Source organism: Schistocerca gregaria, chromosome 2 (genome assembly GCF_023897955.1).
Source record: "Schistocerca gregaria isolate iqSchGreg1 chromosome 2, iqSchGreg1.2, whole genome shotgun sequence".
NCBI lineage: Eukaryota > Metazoa > Arthropoda > Insecta > Orthoptera > Acrididae > Schistocerca > Schistocerca gregaria.
The window spans coordinates 176,818,661-176,836,272 of record NC_064921.1 but is presented as its reverse complement, the minus strand read 5'-3'; the positions used below and the strand labels follow the sequence as shown (position 1 = coordinate 176,836,272).

The following is a 17,612-nucleotide window of genomic DNA, read 5'->3' as shown; positions in this document are numbered from 1 at the left end:
GTTTTGGCGTTCCTATACGTTCAATCAGTTTTTCCGACAATCATTTCTTTTTCAGTTTTTTTCACATTTTTATGCAGCCATTTCGTGTTAGCTTCACTGCACTTACTGATTATTTCATTCGTAAGTGACTTATATTTATGTATTCCAGAATTTCCCTGAACATTTTTGTACTTCGTTCTTTCGTCAATCAGCTGATGTATTTCTTCTTCGCAGTTAGCTTCTTTGTATCTACGTTTTTCTTTACAACTTTCGTGGTTGCGCTTTAAGATATGTCCATTTCTATTCAACTGAAATACCTACTGAACTATTTCTTATCGCACTATCTAATGCCTCAGAGAACTTCAAGCACATTTCTTCATTCATTAGTACTTCTGTATCCCACTTCGCTGCACACTAATTTCTCCTGACTAGTCTACCTAGCGAGGTGGCGCAGTGTTTAGTACACTAGACTCCTATTCGGGAGGACACGGTTCAATCCCGCGTCCTGACATCCTGATTTACGTTTTCCGTGATTTCCCTAAATCGCTCCAGGCAAATTCTGGGGTGGTTCCCTTGAAAGGGCATGGCCGACTTCCTACCCCGTCCTTTCCTAATGCGATGAGACCGATGACCTCGCTGTTTGGCCTCCTCCCCAAAAACAACCAAACCCAATCCTGACCAGTCTATTAATGTCAGCCTACTCTTCATCATTACTAAATTGCGATCCGAGTCTGCATCTGCTCCTGGGTACACATTACAATCCAGTTTCGAGATTGCGTAATCTCTGCTGGAATATGACGTAATCTAACTGAAATCTTGCCGTATCTCCCGGCCTTTTCTACGTATACCTCCTCTTCTTGCAGTTCTCGCACAGAGCATTCGTTATTACTGGCTGAATTTTATTGCAGAACTCAATTAGCCTTGCTCCTCTTCCATTCCTTTTTCTAAGCCCTTACAACCGCATCCACGTCCCCAATGACTATTAGATTTTCATCTTCCTTTACATACTGAATTATCCTTTCAGTAACCTCATATACTTTTTCTATCTCTTCAGCTTCAGCTTGCGACGTCTGCATGTGTACCTGAACTATCATTTTTGGTATTGGTTTGCTGTCGATTCTGATGAGAACAACCCTATCATTGAACTGTTTACAGTAACTCACTCTCTGCCCTGCCTTCCTAGTCACAACGAATCTTAGTCCCTTTATGCCGTTTTCTGCTACAATTGAAATTACGCTACACTCATCTGCCCAGAAGTCCTTGTCTTCTTTCCATTTCATTTCAGTGACCCTCATTGTTTCTAGAATGAGGCTTAGCATTTCCCTTTTCAGATTTTGTAGATCCCTTACTACGTTCAAATTTCTGACATTGTACGCCTTGACTCGTTGGTTTTCGTTGATTATTCAATCTTTTTCTCTTGATCACTCCCCTCTTGAGAGCCCCTCGTGGAGACGTGGATGGGGGTTTATTTCGGTATCTTTTTCCAGTGGAGAGATTATCATGACATTTTTCAGTTACAGGCCATATGTACTGTTGATAGACATTATGTGTCTTTAATGCAGTGTCTTCCATTGCCTTATGCATCCTCAAGGCGTTGAATATTTCTGATTCTCCCACTTTTAGAGACAGTTTCCTATCCCAAGGGCGAGAGTGTGTACCGGTACCGAATTCTGTCCGCTCCTCCACCCTCTTGGACCAGGCCGTTGGCAGAAAGAGGGTGACTTCTTGTTCAGGAAGTCTTCGGCCGCCACTGCCGATGACTTTTGTTCAAAATTTAAACGATGGCGGGGTTCGAACCAGGTAAGGAGAACGTTTGATTACCAACCATCGAGGCAAACCCCTAGACCACGGGTTGTATAAAATAAGAATAAAGGCAATGTCGCAAATATTACTCTGTACCAATTTATTTTTCTTGCATTCGCAGGCAGAACTGTTAGACGATTTCACCCTCTCGGCTGAGATGAGTCTCCGCACATTAACTGCACCTTACAGTTTCCGGAAACCGGATATCCGCTTGTGTCAATGTTGTACAAAAATTCTCGACGTTTTGTTAAGAGCTTCTTCTTGTAGACCATCGCTTCTATGGCAAATTTGCGCCTCTTATATCATCCGCCATCCTTACTGCCAACGCTGTTCCACGCTAAGGATGAAAACAAAATCGTCTGCCTCAAGTCCCTCAACTTTATGGCGTCCGTCGCACAACCTTCCTGTCATCTAGACGAATTGGAAAACTCATATTTTGGTTTCAAATTCCGACTGAAATTTGGGTTATTTCTTCGGAGCACAGAGCGCAGTTTGAAAATGTTGATTTCATTTTAGCACAGATCACAAAACCCATCGATTAACCCTGCTTGAGACCGATTTAGTGCAATGGAGAATGATAACTCACGCAGAACGTCTTGCTGAGGTATCCACTTGCTGACCATCACATTGGCTGACTGCCCCGGCAGGGACTCGTTCTCCCACTTCCAGAGGACCCTCTGCGGCAGCTCCTGGAAGGCCTCCACGAAGGCCTGGACCTTCTCCCAGGGCAGAGAGCTGCTCTTGGCGAGGGAGCCGAGGCTGAAGTAGATCGCCCCGTGCTCAGCGCCGTCCAGGAAGTCCTGGATGTCCTGCAATCGTCAGGGCACGTCAGTACCTGCAGGAGACGCCAGTCAACGGACAGATTCTGCCTTTCTAAAGCTGCGAAACCAGTTCGAAAGTGACTTAAAGAATGACTGAAATTTACTGAATTAATTGTCAGTAAAAGCGAAAAATGTTTTATGAATGGGCTTTTCAATTTTCAGATTTCATACAGGAGGTGGTTTACCTAGGAGAGCGTGGGACGGAATTTCTATCCAGCTCTTCAAAGTGGTCCCATTTTGCGTGTTTTTAATTCCTGGTTGTTGCACACTGACGACGTCTCTAGACCAGTGGTCGTCAAACGTTTTGCTCACGTTTAACAGGGCTAGGGGAAATAAAGTTAATTGTGGGGTGTTATTACCGGCCCCCATTTTCTACCGCGACATTTCTAGAATCATTCAAAGGGAGTCTACATTCTGTATCGCAGAAGCACCCGGAACATGCTATATTAGTCGGAGGCGACTTCAACCTACCTAGTATAGACTGGGATGTCTATGGATTCATTACAGGCGGTACAGACAAGTCGTCGTGTGAATTACGTTTGAACACATTATCCGAAAACTGTCTTGAGCAACTAAATCGACAGTCAACGCCTAATGGAAATATTTTAGATCTGGTAGCCACGAACAGACCAGACCTCATGGACGGTGTCAGTGTTGAGACAGGGATTAGTGATCATGATGTTGTCATTACGACTATGGTTACGAAAGTTAAAAAGTCAAGAAGGGTAGGAGAGTATTCTTACTAGAAAGAGCAGATAAGTAGTTGTTTGCATCCCACTTAGCAAATGAATCGACTTCATTTACTTCCGGTACTATGGACGTGGAAGAATTATGGGCAAATTTTAAATACTTTATAAATCACGCATTGCACAAGTATGTGCCGAAAAAGTGGGTTACGGAGGGAAAAGACCCACCGTGGTTTTACAGCGCAATTCGGAAAATGCTCAGGAAGCAAAGGCAGTTGCACTCGCGGTACAAGAAAGATCGGGAGAATGAGGACAGGCAAAAGTTAGCAGAGATTCGTACTGCTGTAAAAAGAACAATGCACGAATCATTCAACCACTACCACTGTCATACCTTAGCAAAAGATCTTGCTGAAAATCCAAGGAAAATCTGGTCTTACGTAAAATCGATAAGCGGGTCGAATGTTTCCATCCAGTCACTCACCGATCAGTTTGGCCTGGCAACGGAAGACAGCAAAACGAAAGCTGAAATTTTAAATTTAGCATTTGAGAAATCTTTCAAGCAGGAGGATCGTACAAACATACCGCCGTTTAAGTCTCGTACAGATTCCCGTATGGAGGACATAGTGATAGACATCCCTGGGGTTGTGAAGCAGCTGAATGGGTTGAAAATAAATAAATCGCCAGGTCCTGATGGGACTCCAATTTGGATTTACAGAGAGTACTCTACTGCATTGGCTCCTTACTTAGCTTGCATTTACCGCGAATCTCTTGCCCAACGTAAAGTCCAGAGCGACCGTAGAAAAGCGCAGCTGACACCTGTATATAAGAAAGGTAGAAAGACAGATCCTCAAAATTACAGACCGATGTCCTTAACATCGGTTTGTTGCAGGATTCTCGAACACATTCTCAGTTCGAATATAATGAATTTCCTTGAGACAGAGAAGTTGCTGTCCATGCATCAGCACGGCTTTAGAAAGCATCGCTCCTGCGAAACTCAATTCACCCTTTTTTCACATAATGTCTTGCGAACCATGGATGAAGGGTATCAGACGGATGCCATATTCCTTGACTTCCGGAAAGCGTTTGACTCGGTGCCCCACTGCAGACTCCTAACTAAGGTACGAGCATATGGGAATGGTTCCCAAGTATGTGAGTGGCTCGGCGCTAAGTAATAGAACCCAGTACGTTGTCCTCGATGGTGAGTGTTCATCGGAGGAGAGGGTATCATCTGGAGTGCCCCAGCGAAGTGTGGTAGGTCCGCTGTTGTTTCCTATCTGCATAGATGATCTTTTGGATAGGGTTAATAGCAATGTGCGGCTGTTTGCTGATGATGCTGTGGTGTACGGGAAGGTGTCGGCGTCGTGTGAATGTGCGAGGATACAAGATGACTTGGACAGGATTTGTGATTGGTGTAAAGAATGGCAGCTAACTCTAAATATAGATAAATGTAAATTAATGCATATGAATAGGAAAAAGAATCCCATAATGTTTGAATACTCCATTAGTAGTGTAGCGCTTGACACAGTCATGTCGATTAAATATTTGGGCGTAACATTGCAGAACGATATGAAGTGGGACAAGCATGTAATGGCAGCTGTGGGGAAGGCGGATAGTCGTCTTCCGTTCAGTGGTAGAATTTTGGTAAGATGTGGTTCATCTGTAAAGGAGACCGCTTTTAAAACACTAATACTACCTATTCTTGAGTACTGCTCGAGCCTTTCGGATCCCTATCAGGTCAGATTGAGGGAGAACATAGATGAAATTCAGAGTCGGGCTACTAGATTTTGTTACTGGTAGCTTTGATCATCATGCGAGTGTTACAGAAATGCTTCAGGAACTCGGAGGGGAGTCTCTACAGGAAAGGAGACGTTCTCTTCGTGAATCGCTACTGTGGAAATTTAGAGAACCAGCATTAGACGCTGACTGCAGTACAATTTTACTGCCACCAACTTAAATTTCGCGGAAAGACCACAAAGATAAGATAAGAGAGATTAGGGCTTGTACAGAGGCATATAGGCAGTCATTTTCCCCTCGTTCTGTTTGGGAGTGGAACAGGGAGAGAAGATGCTAGTTGTGGTGCGAGGTACCCTCCGCCACGCACCGTATGGTGGATTGCGGAGTATGTATGTAGATGTAGATGTAAAAGTGCCAATACTGACATTGTAGGTCGGAACTCGGCCGCTATATTATCCGATCTTGTTAATTTGTATCCTACATATACTGATATATGACGAGGTACAACAGACTACATATAGGAAGGGCGAAACACTTCCTGTCGACTGTTCTGTGTTTCAGCTTGCTACCACACTCTGCGATCCCAAAGTTGTGACATTATACTTGTCGACGAAGTGTTGCCTGAGTGACTGATTGATTAAGAACAATAATTTTACTTATTTTTAAATGCTGTATGCGGCATGTGACATGATGACAGATGTCTGCTAAGTGTTTTGAATGTTATTTTTCTTCTGCTCATTGCGTTATCCTACAATAGCCTTAATTTAACTGCATATTCGTTGCTACAAATATGAAGCGCAGCTGAATATGACCGTCTCTGTCATGCACATTCACGAACCCAAGTTAGTTCCATCTGATATTTATACCGTAGCAGCTGATCGTTACGAGTCACGCACGCCCGTGAGCTGACAGTGCAGGAAGACAAGCAACAAAATATTCCAATTCACACTTACTGTAACCCCAGCGGGAGCACTACTTAAGCCGCTACCCCAGAGGTAAGCGAACACCTGTACTTACATCACGACCAAATTCGTCAACATCAACTAAAATTAAGCACATCTTAAAATATTACTGTCTCTGTATTTTTGTTTGTTACTAAACAGGAAATCTGCGCTCTTTACCCTACTAATATCAACGCCTTTTATATAACGCGCATTACCAAGCATTGTTACTTCATGCACACTATAAAAAAGTTAAAAAAATTCGTTAATTGTTGTTGCCTTATGTTAAAAACATGTTTCTTGAAGTAATACTGATGGCTAAGTAGGGTTCAGAACCTGAAAATATATTTTAGCACACTCTGAGCAGTATCAACATACTTCCAGTAATGTGTACTACCATCAGGGTGGAGGGAGATTATTTTACGCCCGCCTTAAAAAATTAAAAATGCAAAATTCAGTCACTGTTTCATCAAAAATATTTTTTAAAGACATGTTGATGTGTGAATAACGTCCTGAACTTGAGAATGTTGAATATGAGAGTTACTGAGAAACCTGACATCCACTGCTTAAATTTATCGTTAAATTTAACTGAAAGATTTAAGAAATTTATGAAATTTTGAAGAAGAAATCATTACAAATAATAAATATTTTTTTCAAAACTTTAAGTAACTGACTGGATTACAATATTTTCGAAAGGTGGTTTCAAAGTACCCTCCTCCCGTACCCCCCTGGTACTGCGAGGGATAAACATTTCTTAACGTTAGTAGACGTTATTGACTTCGGATGCTGGTTGCTAGATGCATATTATTACGCAAGGTACATACGAAAAGTTTGTCGAATGATCTCAGAAAATAAAGGAAACAAGAATTACAATCAAAATATTTTTACTGGCCTTCACAGTGATCACCATTAGATAGGACAAACTTCTGTCATCGGTTGTAATGTTGTTGGAAACTGTCAGGAAACGCTTCTTCCGAAATCGTTAATCGTTCGAAACACACGTGGTCATGCATTCTTGGATATCCACCACGTCTGCGATCTCAGCGGTCTCGGTCAGCGCAAGTTGACTGGTCTTTAGTACCCTAATTATTCTCCAAGTATGGCGCCGGAAACCTTTTTGCTTTTCCTCAAATTGCCTCCGAAAGGCCCTACGCTTCGCAGACATTGCTCGTCGACACACTGCTCCGGGCGACTCCACAAGAAGCATTTGCTGACGGTTGCAACAACTTTACAACCCTTGTCGGAAGTGTGTTCTAGTTAATTGTGATTACTTCAAAGGCTAGAAAACGTATTCTGTTTGTAAATATCGTTTCTTTATTTTCTGAGACCATTCAACGACTTTTTCAGACGCACGTTGTACAATACGGTTGAGAGTCCTATGGCGCTGGAATAGTTGAGTCGGGCCGAAGTTTGACGACCACTACTCTAAAATATCAGACCATTTATACGAAAATTATCGAAGCGTAATTGTTTACACAGACTGCTAGTTCAAATGTTACAGTACTTGCGGCCAAATCTCACTTAGTGGACAATGCTAATTGTAATCTCATTTCATCTTGCTAAGTTTTGGAAAGACGTAATAACGCTTGCAAGATAGGCCCTGCGCACGTCAGCTTGTCTCCTGATAACTAATGCTCACCGGTTCTTGCTTAGCTAAGAAAGTTGGGGTGACGTAAGTAGAGCGAGTTTTTTCGCTTTTCTGTAGTCATTATCTTATATTTATCAACGTTTAAAGAGAGATACCTTTTATCATATCAACTGGAAATTTTATCCACGACTTTCTGAAATTCGTTAGAACTGTCAAGCGGCGATATTTTCCTGTAAGAGCGGCATCGCCGGCTAATAATCTTACAGCACTGCTGATCGTAAATCGTGTATGTATACTGAGAATGTGAGCTGTGCTCTTATACTTACTTGCTCGAATGTTTAATTTCTGTGGAACAATCGCCGTACATACTCCGTGTGTTCTGTTAATCAAATATTTTTCGAGTCAGTCACGTATTTGCGGAGATATGCCACGTGGTCAACTGGACGAGTGCTGATGAGCAATGGTGTTCAGAGTCAATTCTTGTAGCACAAGCTGTACTACATGCTTCTTTCCTGCAAATACTTTATCAATTTAAGGCTGTTAGTAAATTCTACATAGCTTTACAAACCTCGACATTACTGTTTGAACACTAAGAATATTCTGTATTTTTGTTTCTCTGAATGTTACAAACCATTATATTACAAACAATATATCATTTCTTCTAGTATATGTGAGGTAGAGTCATGTCCTCGATTGAAAGATCAATTATCCTGTTACCAATTAAAATTGATTTTGTTTCCACTTTGCGTTTCAGAGCGCTAAACCTTCACTAACAGGTGGATATATATGGATAAGTACATGTGCATACAGCTTAAGGATACTTGCGGTCATCGTTGTTAACTTATGTGATTCATCTTTGCTCACTTCAGTGGTTAATAAGTGTATGTTATGTGTATATGATGTAACACGCCAGAAAGAGGGCCAGATACTATTGTAGACAACGCCATAGATCACCCAAGGTTGTAAATACACTCCTGGAAATTGAAATAAGAACACCGTGAATTCATTGTCCCAGGAAGGGGAAACTTTATTGACACATTCCTGGGGTCAGATACATCACATGATCACACTGACAGAACCACAGGCACATAGACACAGGCAACAGAGCATGCACAATGTCGGCACTAGTACAGTGTATATCCACCTTTCGCAGCAATGCAGGCTTCTATTCTCCCATGGAGACGATCGTAGAGATGCTGGATGTGGTCCTGTGGAACGGCTTGCCATGCCAATTCCACCTGGCGCCTCAGTTGGACCAGCGTTCGTGCTGGACGTGCAGACCGCGTGAGACGACGCTTCATCCAGTCCCAAACATGCTCAATGGGGGACAGATCCGGAGATCTTGCTGGCCAGGGTAGTTGACTTACACCTTCTAGAGCACGTTGGGTGGCACGGGATACATGCGGACGTGCATTGTCCTGTTGGAACAGCAAGTTCCCTTGCCGGTCTAGGAATGGTAGAACGATGGGTTCGATGACGGTTTGGATGTACCGTGCACTATTCAGTGTCCCCTCGACGATCACCAGAGGTGTACGGCCAGTGTAGGAGATCGCTCCCCACACCATGATGCCGGGTGTTGGCCCTGTGTGCCTCGGTCGTATGCACTCCTGATTGTGGCGCTCACCTGCACGGTGCCAAACACGCATACGACCATCATTGGCACCAAGGCAGAAGCGACTCTCATCGCTGAAGACGACACGTCTCCATTCGTCCCTCCATTCACGCCTGTCGCGACACCACTGGAGGCGGGCTGTACGATGTTGGGGCGTGAGCGGAAGACGGCCTAACGGTGTGCGGGACCGTAGCCCAGCTTCATGGAGACGGTTGTGAATGGTCCTCGCCGATACCCCAGGAGCAACAGTGTCCCTAATTTGCTGGGAAGTGGCGGTGCGGTCCCCTACGGCACTGCGTATGATCCTACGGTCTTGGCGTGCATCCGTGCGTCGCTGCGGTCCGGTCCCAGGTCGACGGGCACGTGTACCTTCCGCCGACCACTGGCGACAACATCGATGTACTGTGGAGACCTCACGCCCCATGTGTTGAGCAATTCGGCGGTACGTCCATCCGGCCTCCCGCATGCCCACTATACGCCCTCGCTCAAAGTCCGTCAACTGCACATACGGTTCACGTCCACGCTGTCGCGGCATGCTACCAGTGTTAAAAACTGCGATGGAGCTCCGTATGCCACGGTAAACTGGCTGACACTGACGGCGGCGGTGCACAAATGCTGCGCAGCTAGCGCCATTCGACGGCCAACACCGCGGTTCCTGGTGTGTCCGCTGTGCCGTGCGTGTGATCATTGCTTGTACAGCCCTCTCGCAGTGTCCGGAGCAAGTATGGTGGGTCTGACACAACGGTGTCAATGTGTTCTTTTTTCTATTTCCACGAGTGTACTTCATCTGCAGGTACATACATATTCTTTAACCCATGATATGTAGCAAGGCGGAGTATTTGTATTGCATTGTATTTTATTGAACTGGGCACCTAAAACGTAGGAGAGGCTTCGTCCCCGCCAGGCTACAGCAGTCCACTCACCCTACCGCCGCCCCACACCGAAGCCACGGTATTGTGAGTTTCGCACCCCCCCCCCCCCCCCCTCCCTTCTTACACCTAACGAGTGTAACCCCAATGTTTGCGTGGTAGAGTAATTACGGCGTACGCGTACGTGAAGAAAGTGTTTGCACAGCAATCGGCGACATAGTGTAACTGAGGCGGACCAAGGGGAACCAGCCTGCATTCGCCGAGTCAGATGGAAAACCGCCTTAAAAACCATCCACAGACCGGCCGGCTCACCAGACCTCGACACTAAGCCGGTGGGCGGATTCGTGCCGGGGACCGGGACGCCTTCCCACCCGGAAATCAGTGCGTTTGACTGCACGGCTAGCCGGCCGGGCAAGGCAGAGTATACTTTGCACCACTGCTAGCTATTCCCCTTTCTGTTCCACTCGCAAATGGTTCAGGGAAAACTGCTATCTATATGCGTCTGTAAGTACCCGAATTTTTCCTATCTTGTCTTCGTGGTGCTTGCGGGAGATGTACGTTGGTGGCAGCAGAGTAGTTCCACAATGAGTCACAATTCTGTGAATTTTCTCAATAGCTTTTCGCGAAAAGAAAGTTATAATCCCGGGGATTCTCTTTTGAATTCACGAAACATCTCCGTAATATTTGCGTATTGTGCGACTCCGCCTGTAACTTAGTGCTTCAATGTCCTCCTTCAATCCTACCTTGTGAGGATCTCAGATACTCGTGCAGTACTAAAGAAAGGGTTGCACCTGTGCTCTATGCGCGCTCTCCTCTACGAAATAGCTGGTTCAAATGGCTCTGAGCACTGTGAGACCTAACTGCTGAGGTCATCAGTCCCCTAGACGTAGAACTACTTAAACCTAACTAACCTAAGGACATCACACACATCCATGCACGGGGCAGGATTCTAACCTGCGACTGTAGCGGTCGCGCGGTTCCAGACTGTAGCGCCTAGAACCGCTCGGCCACTCTGGCCGGCTCCTCTACAATAGACGAGCTATACTTCTCTAAAATTCACTCAATACAACCAAGTCGAACATTCAGCTACCTTACTACTGACCTTACGTGGCCATTTCATTTCATATCGCTTTGCAACGATACGCCTAGATATTTAATCGACGTGACTGTAACTAGCAGCACACCAATGATACTGTATTCGGAAATTATAGGACCGTTTTGGCTGCTCATCTCCATCAACTAACATTTTTTTAATATTTAAAGCAACATGCCAGTGATTATGGCAAACATATTTTTCAAAAATAATCATCCTATATCCTGATACAGTCGCTCTACGACGACACTTGTCTGTACATTACCGCATAATTGGCAAACAATCGCAGATTGGTGCTCACCCTGCCCATCAGATCATGTAATATGAATTGACGTAAATCCACTCGACGAAGGAGGTTCAATCCCTGAAACGCATAGTTGAAATAAATTGAAACTGGCAACAGTTAACATGTAATTTCAACCGATATCAAATTTGTTCCCATTCCAAAATTACATCCTGTCTGCTATCGTAGCAATACGGATCTTATACAGGGTGAAATGTATTTAAAACGACAAACTCTGGGAGGTTGTAGGGAACATCAAAACAAATATTTTTTCCATAATGTCAATTTTTTTCCTATGTGGATTATTTAAACCGGTGGAGGCTCTTCACTTGTTAGAGGCCATATTACGATCTTCAGTTGTTAGAGGGCGTATTAAGCTCTTCTGTTGCAGGTAACTGCTGTCCATCAGTGAAGTACTGCATTGTCTCTGTTTAGTAATGGAGCGATACACCTGGAGTGCGTACACTGATGTGGTTGGTGCGTACTACGTAGCACACCACAACGGACGAGCTGTACAGCGGGTTTATCAACAACAATATCCTAATCGCCGTATCCCGCATCATACGACCTTTGCTGCTATGTACGTGGACATGGACGCCGTCGCACGGTAATAACGCTGAAATTTGAGGAAGCTGTAGTTCAGCATGTGGAGCGGGATCCTTCAATCAGTACTCGTGCAATTGCCCGTAACATGGGGACGAATTAGACGAATGTAAGAACAATCCTTCGAGAGCAGTTGTTACGTCCATTTCACTTCCAGCGTGTCCACAACTTGGAACCGATGGATTATCCACCCAGAGCACAGTTTTGTCGGTGGTACCTGCAACAGTGTGAAAGGCATCCTACATTTCCATCCTTTGTGTTGTTTGACGATGAAGCAACGTTCGGGCGTAATGGAGTCTTCAACATGCACAGTTCGAATGTTTGGAGTGACGATAACCCACATGCCACAATTACTAGCGGTCATCAAGTGCGGTTCTTCTTTAATGTGTGGGCCGGTGTTGTTGGGGACTGTTTAATTGGGCCGTATCCGCTACCTAGGCCTTTAAATGGCAGGCACTATTGCAATTTTGTCGCCAGAGCATTGCCAGAATTGCTGTAAGACGTCCCGCTCCCTAAAAGACAACGCATGTGGTTCCAACATGACGGGGCGCCGGCACATTTCAGTCGTCGTGTGTGTCGATTCCTGGACCGACGGTTCCCAGAAACGTGGATTGGCAGAGGTGGTCCTGTACCATGGTCTGCTCGATCCCCAGATATGTCCCCTCTGAACGTTTTTGTTTGGCGAGAGATGCGCAACCTTGTTTACGTAACTTCTGTTGCGTCAGAAGAGGATCTGATTGTCCGGATAGTAGCAGCAGCAGAAGCAATTCAGGATACTCCTGGGGTTTTTTCCCGCGTCAGACAGAACATGATCCGACGGTGTGACCTTTTCGGAAAAGTGTTTATTGGTTTAATTAATATGCCGCCAGAGAAATCTTCTTCTACCGGTTTAAATACTCATCATAGGAAAAAATGACAATAGGGAAAAATATTTGTTTTGATGTCCCCTACAATCTCCCAGAGTTTGTCGGTTTAAATACTTTTCACCCTGTATGCTGCACTCACCTTGGGTAGAGGTTCGACGTCAGTCTTCACGTGGATGCCAGGGATCTCGATGATGTTTGGCAGGTGCGGGCGTGGATACTCGAGACAGAAGTGGTTGTTGACGATGAGGAGGCTGTAGTTGCGCTCCGTCTCGTACACTGACGGTGGGTCCGGCCCAAACACGTCCCTCATGATGGCCTCCTGGCCGGCCATCAAGTCGTAGAACCACACGTAGTGGATCCAGAGGTAGAAGAACGCGTTGTACGCGCGCTCCCAGAAGCTCATGTGGTGGGAGTAGCCGATCCACACGTCCGGCATGTACGCCGGGTTCATCGGGTTTCCCATAGCGTAGTAGATGGGGGCGAATGGCGTCAGAGTGATGACGCCTACCATGGGAGGCGATCCAACCTTGTGGATCAGCCCGTAGAAAGCATGGTACGGAAACCACTCCATGACTACGAGATCAAAACTGTGGTTCCTCCTGAAAGAAATAGAACAAATCTGGGCAACTACATCGTAAGACACGAAACAAATTGTCAACGCTTTCTACAATGCTTCACTACCTTAGAACAATTTTGCAATATTTAAACTGTCTTCCCCTCCTACCAGTGAGCCTGACACTAAAATTGAGGACAAATGTTACAGGCTCTCTGTTGTTTTAGGAACAATGATTAAGAAATTATAATAATTATGATTCTGCTCTTACAAAACAAATATTGAATATTATAAACAGTAACTACTGTATTACGAGCAGGTGATATGATTCAAAGTAATGATAAAGATTGTCTTATGTCGAAGACTTGCATCATACGTATGGATATCTTGGATGAATGGACGAGAGCAGTCGAATACTTCCAATGCCATTGGGTTTAGCAACAATGGAGTCTGTGTTTATTATGAATTAAAAAGGGTTTTGATTGACGGAATCTCTCGGATTATCAGCCGAGTCGGGGTGTCGTAATGTGACTACCAGTCACTTTCAGACTTCGCTTGACATATAGTAAACTCGTCGAAATGTTACGACAAGACGATGTTATGATTCAGCTGGTACTCCGAGAAGATTTAATCAATGAAATTAACCGAAAACCCTCCATTCTCATAAAGGATTTTGATGATAAGACGATAATATAATTTAGATATGGGTCATAAGCAAACTTTAATGAATGATATGGAGGGGAGAGGACCCCTGATTTTTAGTTGTAAAGGAATTGTACATTCTAGCTGGTAGGATGAATATATGCAGTCTGTATTAGGAGACAGCTGAATTTGTTTTGGGTAAAACGTCTAAAATTTTTGTTCTTGGTAGGATGTGTTGGTACAGTTGCTTTCAGTTGTGTTGGACAACGATAAGCGAATGCAGCGTTTGAAGTACATATTGGTAAAAAATAGCCAATATATCAGTATTAGAGATAGGTGCATGTTTTCAAAGAAATAGAAAATTGTGTACATTGCGGATCGAGGTGTGTTTGATGAACTTAGAAAGAAAAGGTTGAAGTGCATGACATTCGAGGAATTGGAAGAATACATTTCACTTTTAATGAAGTATAAATGTTGGGAACAATGTTTAAGGGGAATCCTTTGCAGGTCTTAAGGATAGTACATCAACACAGTCTACTGGAAACCGCTTGGAATGGATTTTAGAAGTTGTTTGAAATTCTAGAGGGTAGAATAAAAAGTTTTGGAAATGACGTCATGAGTTTATAGCCAGAGGTAATGTTGATAATTTAGAGCTATTCAGGAGTGGATAGAGACAAGAAGACACTTGTGACACAGACAGAGTAGACGATATGGGAATTGGTGCAGTTAATAGCTATCCACTTACCGGAATGACTAGATAGAAATGATGTATTACACACACAGCACACACACACACAGAGAGAGAGAGAGACAGAGAGAGAGAGTTCAATGGAAACATGTGGAAATGCATTCGAAAAGCAGTGCTGACAACCTGGCTGTTGAGCGGCCCTCAGCCCCCAAAAACAACAACACGGAGAGCAGAGCAAAGTGTCATATAGCTAGTCTTTTTCAAGTTCAAAAAACATATTTTGTTGTTAAGTTGAAAAGATGGGAGATGAGTAAGAAACATGCGTTTGTCATCAACAGAAAAGGCAGCATAATGCAAGTCCCTTTGGGTAACAGGAACGGGTAGGTGTGGGTTTATTTTTTTTATTTATGTGTCATAAGAAGGTAGCTTTAGAGGTGCTGGTTAAGATGAGACTATTGCATAGGGCTTTAAGAACTGCAAGAAGGAACCATAATTTATTTCAGATGTCTATTGCTGTGGTCGTGTCTAGGCTCACTGTTGTTTTTTGTGTAGAGTAATTGTTTTATGTCATGTTCTATGACTTTTGTGATTCTGTCTGTCTCTCGAGGCTGCCCATGTATTGGAAGTTAGAAGTAAGTCGTGCGACAGCAGTGTCGGTGTGGTCACTGATTCTTTACGAAGGTAAAAGTTAAAGCGATGATTCTAAGAGAATACGAAGCGTTCAGAAAGATACAAAATTGTTCGATTTGATCAGACTGGAACATGGAGGGAGGCTGTTGTGGAAGAATGAGTAAAATGGCGGGTAATTACTGTCTGTGAGGAATTGGAGCAGTTTCCAGTTACTGATAAATTTGATATGAATGATGCGTTACGCTTGATACATCCATCCTGGCGCTTTTCAGCGTTTGGCACGATTACGGGTATTATCATTTGCTGCTGACACGTAATTTTATCCAATTTCATACAGTAAAATCGCCTGGTTTCACAATAAGACGTAGAGCTTGTGGAGGAAATGTGGTGCAGTTATAGTTGATAGACAATGATGGGAAGGGATCGCGTAAGGTGTGGCACAGAAAAGAGTGGCGATAGGTTAGGGGACAATTCCTGACAGGGATACCAGTTGGATTGAGAATACTCTTAGAGGACACTCCGTTGCACGTTGGGGTTGGATAGGACAGGTATATGGTTGCTTTGATTTATTTCGAAAATCGTTTCATTAGCGTGCTCAGAAAACTTTAGGAAGCGCTAGGCGAAAATCAGCCTAGGTTTATCACATAGGTTCATCAATAAAAATATTCCCTGACGTATCAGTTCTAGACGTCACTTCAGACTGTGTAACCATAAATGTTTGGTGAGCAGTCAAATCACGAGGCGAACTTGTAGCCAACGAACATAATGCAGAATCAACACGAGTAACAGTGACAGTAAGACACTCTTGACCATGCTGAACCTCCGCATCAGTTGATGATGATACTCAGTGGGACTGTCCCCATAGCAATTCTGCCTGGCTTGTTAGCACATATACAGGGTGAGTTACGTAACTGACGAATCGATTCCACAGACCGTACATGAGGAGAGGGGCTAGTGTAACTGTTGAATACTAACCACAAAAAAATGTTTTTGACACAAACCTACGTTTTTTTAAATGGAACCACGTTAGTTTTGTTAGCACATCTGAACATATAAACAAATACGGGAGAGGGAATATGCGAATTACCTTTCATTTGTTCTGTACGAACGATTGTGGCGGAATAGAATATACTGCTATAGCACCACCATGGTTCATGATTACAGATCAAATTTGATATAAGTGAGAGCTGAGACGTTTAGACTAGGTAGATGAGTTGTTTAAAAAGATGTGAAATTGTTGATATGAAAATGGTGCTCAAATGTTTAGTTGGAATCTGAAACGAACATCAAGAGAACTTTTTTACAGCGTTTGAAAATTTTGGGGTGACAAATGCTTGTTGGATGTTGATGAGGAATCTTACAATATCTTCAAAAGTGCGATGAAGAAGAAGTAGCAATGATTCAGATAAGTACAGTTAACTCTGGCCTGTTAAGTTGTGTCTTGAGTTTACATTTGCAGAAGATGATGAAATGATTTGGTTACAAGTGTTTCATGGAGGAGAGATGGAGTATGGAAAATATTTGGAAAGTGACGAGGTCTCCAGTAAAGAAAAGTGGTTGAGGTTAATTCTTAGTCTACCAGTCAGGTAACTATACTGGTCATGACACTTTCGGCAGCAATACCACTAGGGATGGATTTTTAAGATTTCTATTTAATTTCAGCACGAATAGATAATTCTATCATCACAAGTGAAATCGTCTGTTGTGAAAAGGACTCTTTGAATTTACGGGCGAGCGTGGTCTGAATGTAGGACGTGATGATGCGAAAGAGGTTAGTGATTTCTACCCTGGGAGGTAGTCTCAAGGTAACCCCCCCCCTCGATAACACTGCGACAACAGATGACAGCGATGAGTTTGTTCTGCCTACAGACAGCGAGTAGGCGTCAGTGTGGTATTTGCACCAAAGGTGTTACAAGGAATTTTTCTGAAGAAGGCTGCTCCCTGTTAAAACTATCAAACGGCAACTAAAACTCAACCCTTGCCTTTCGAAGGTAGTAATATTCTTACCGAATAAATACACAAACATGCCCGGAAAAAAACCCTAGCCTCCAGAATGACTCTTCTACTCTGAAGAGAAGTGTGCACTAGTTTTAACCTTCCTGGCAGATTAAAATTGTGAGATGAACCGGGACATGACCTCAGCATTCGTAGGAAGTACCTCTCCTCTGCTTTCCGAATTTCACAGTCTGTTCTCGTGCAAACCTTGAGGGAAAAGAATTGA

General features: G+C 43.8%; 1 protein-coding gene across 1 annotated transcript in view; it reads right to left on the bottom strand.

The window, feature by feature from the left end:
- The window catches only part of LOC126336630 (UDP-glucosyltransferase 2-like), an 84,084-nt gene that overhangs the window by 35,677 nt on the left and 30,795 nt on the right, over positions 1–17,612 (bottom strand). The window contains exons 4-5 of the mRNA XM_050000523.1: positions 13,018–13,477; positions 2,369–2,591 (exon numbers count right to left, since the gene is read on the bottom strand). Coding sequence (XP_049856480.1) covers positions 2,369–2,591; positions 13,018–13,477 — 683 coding nt within the window. The remainder of the gene's footprint in view (positions 1–2,368; positions 2,592–13,017; positions 13,478–17,612) is intronic.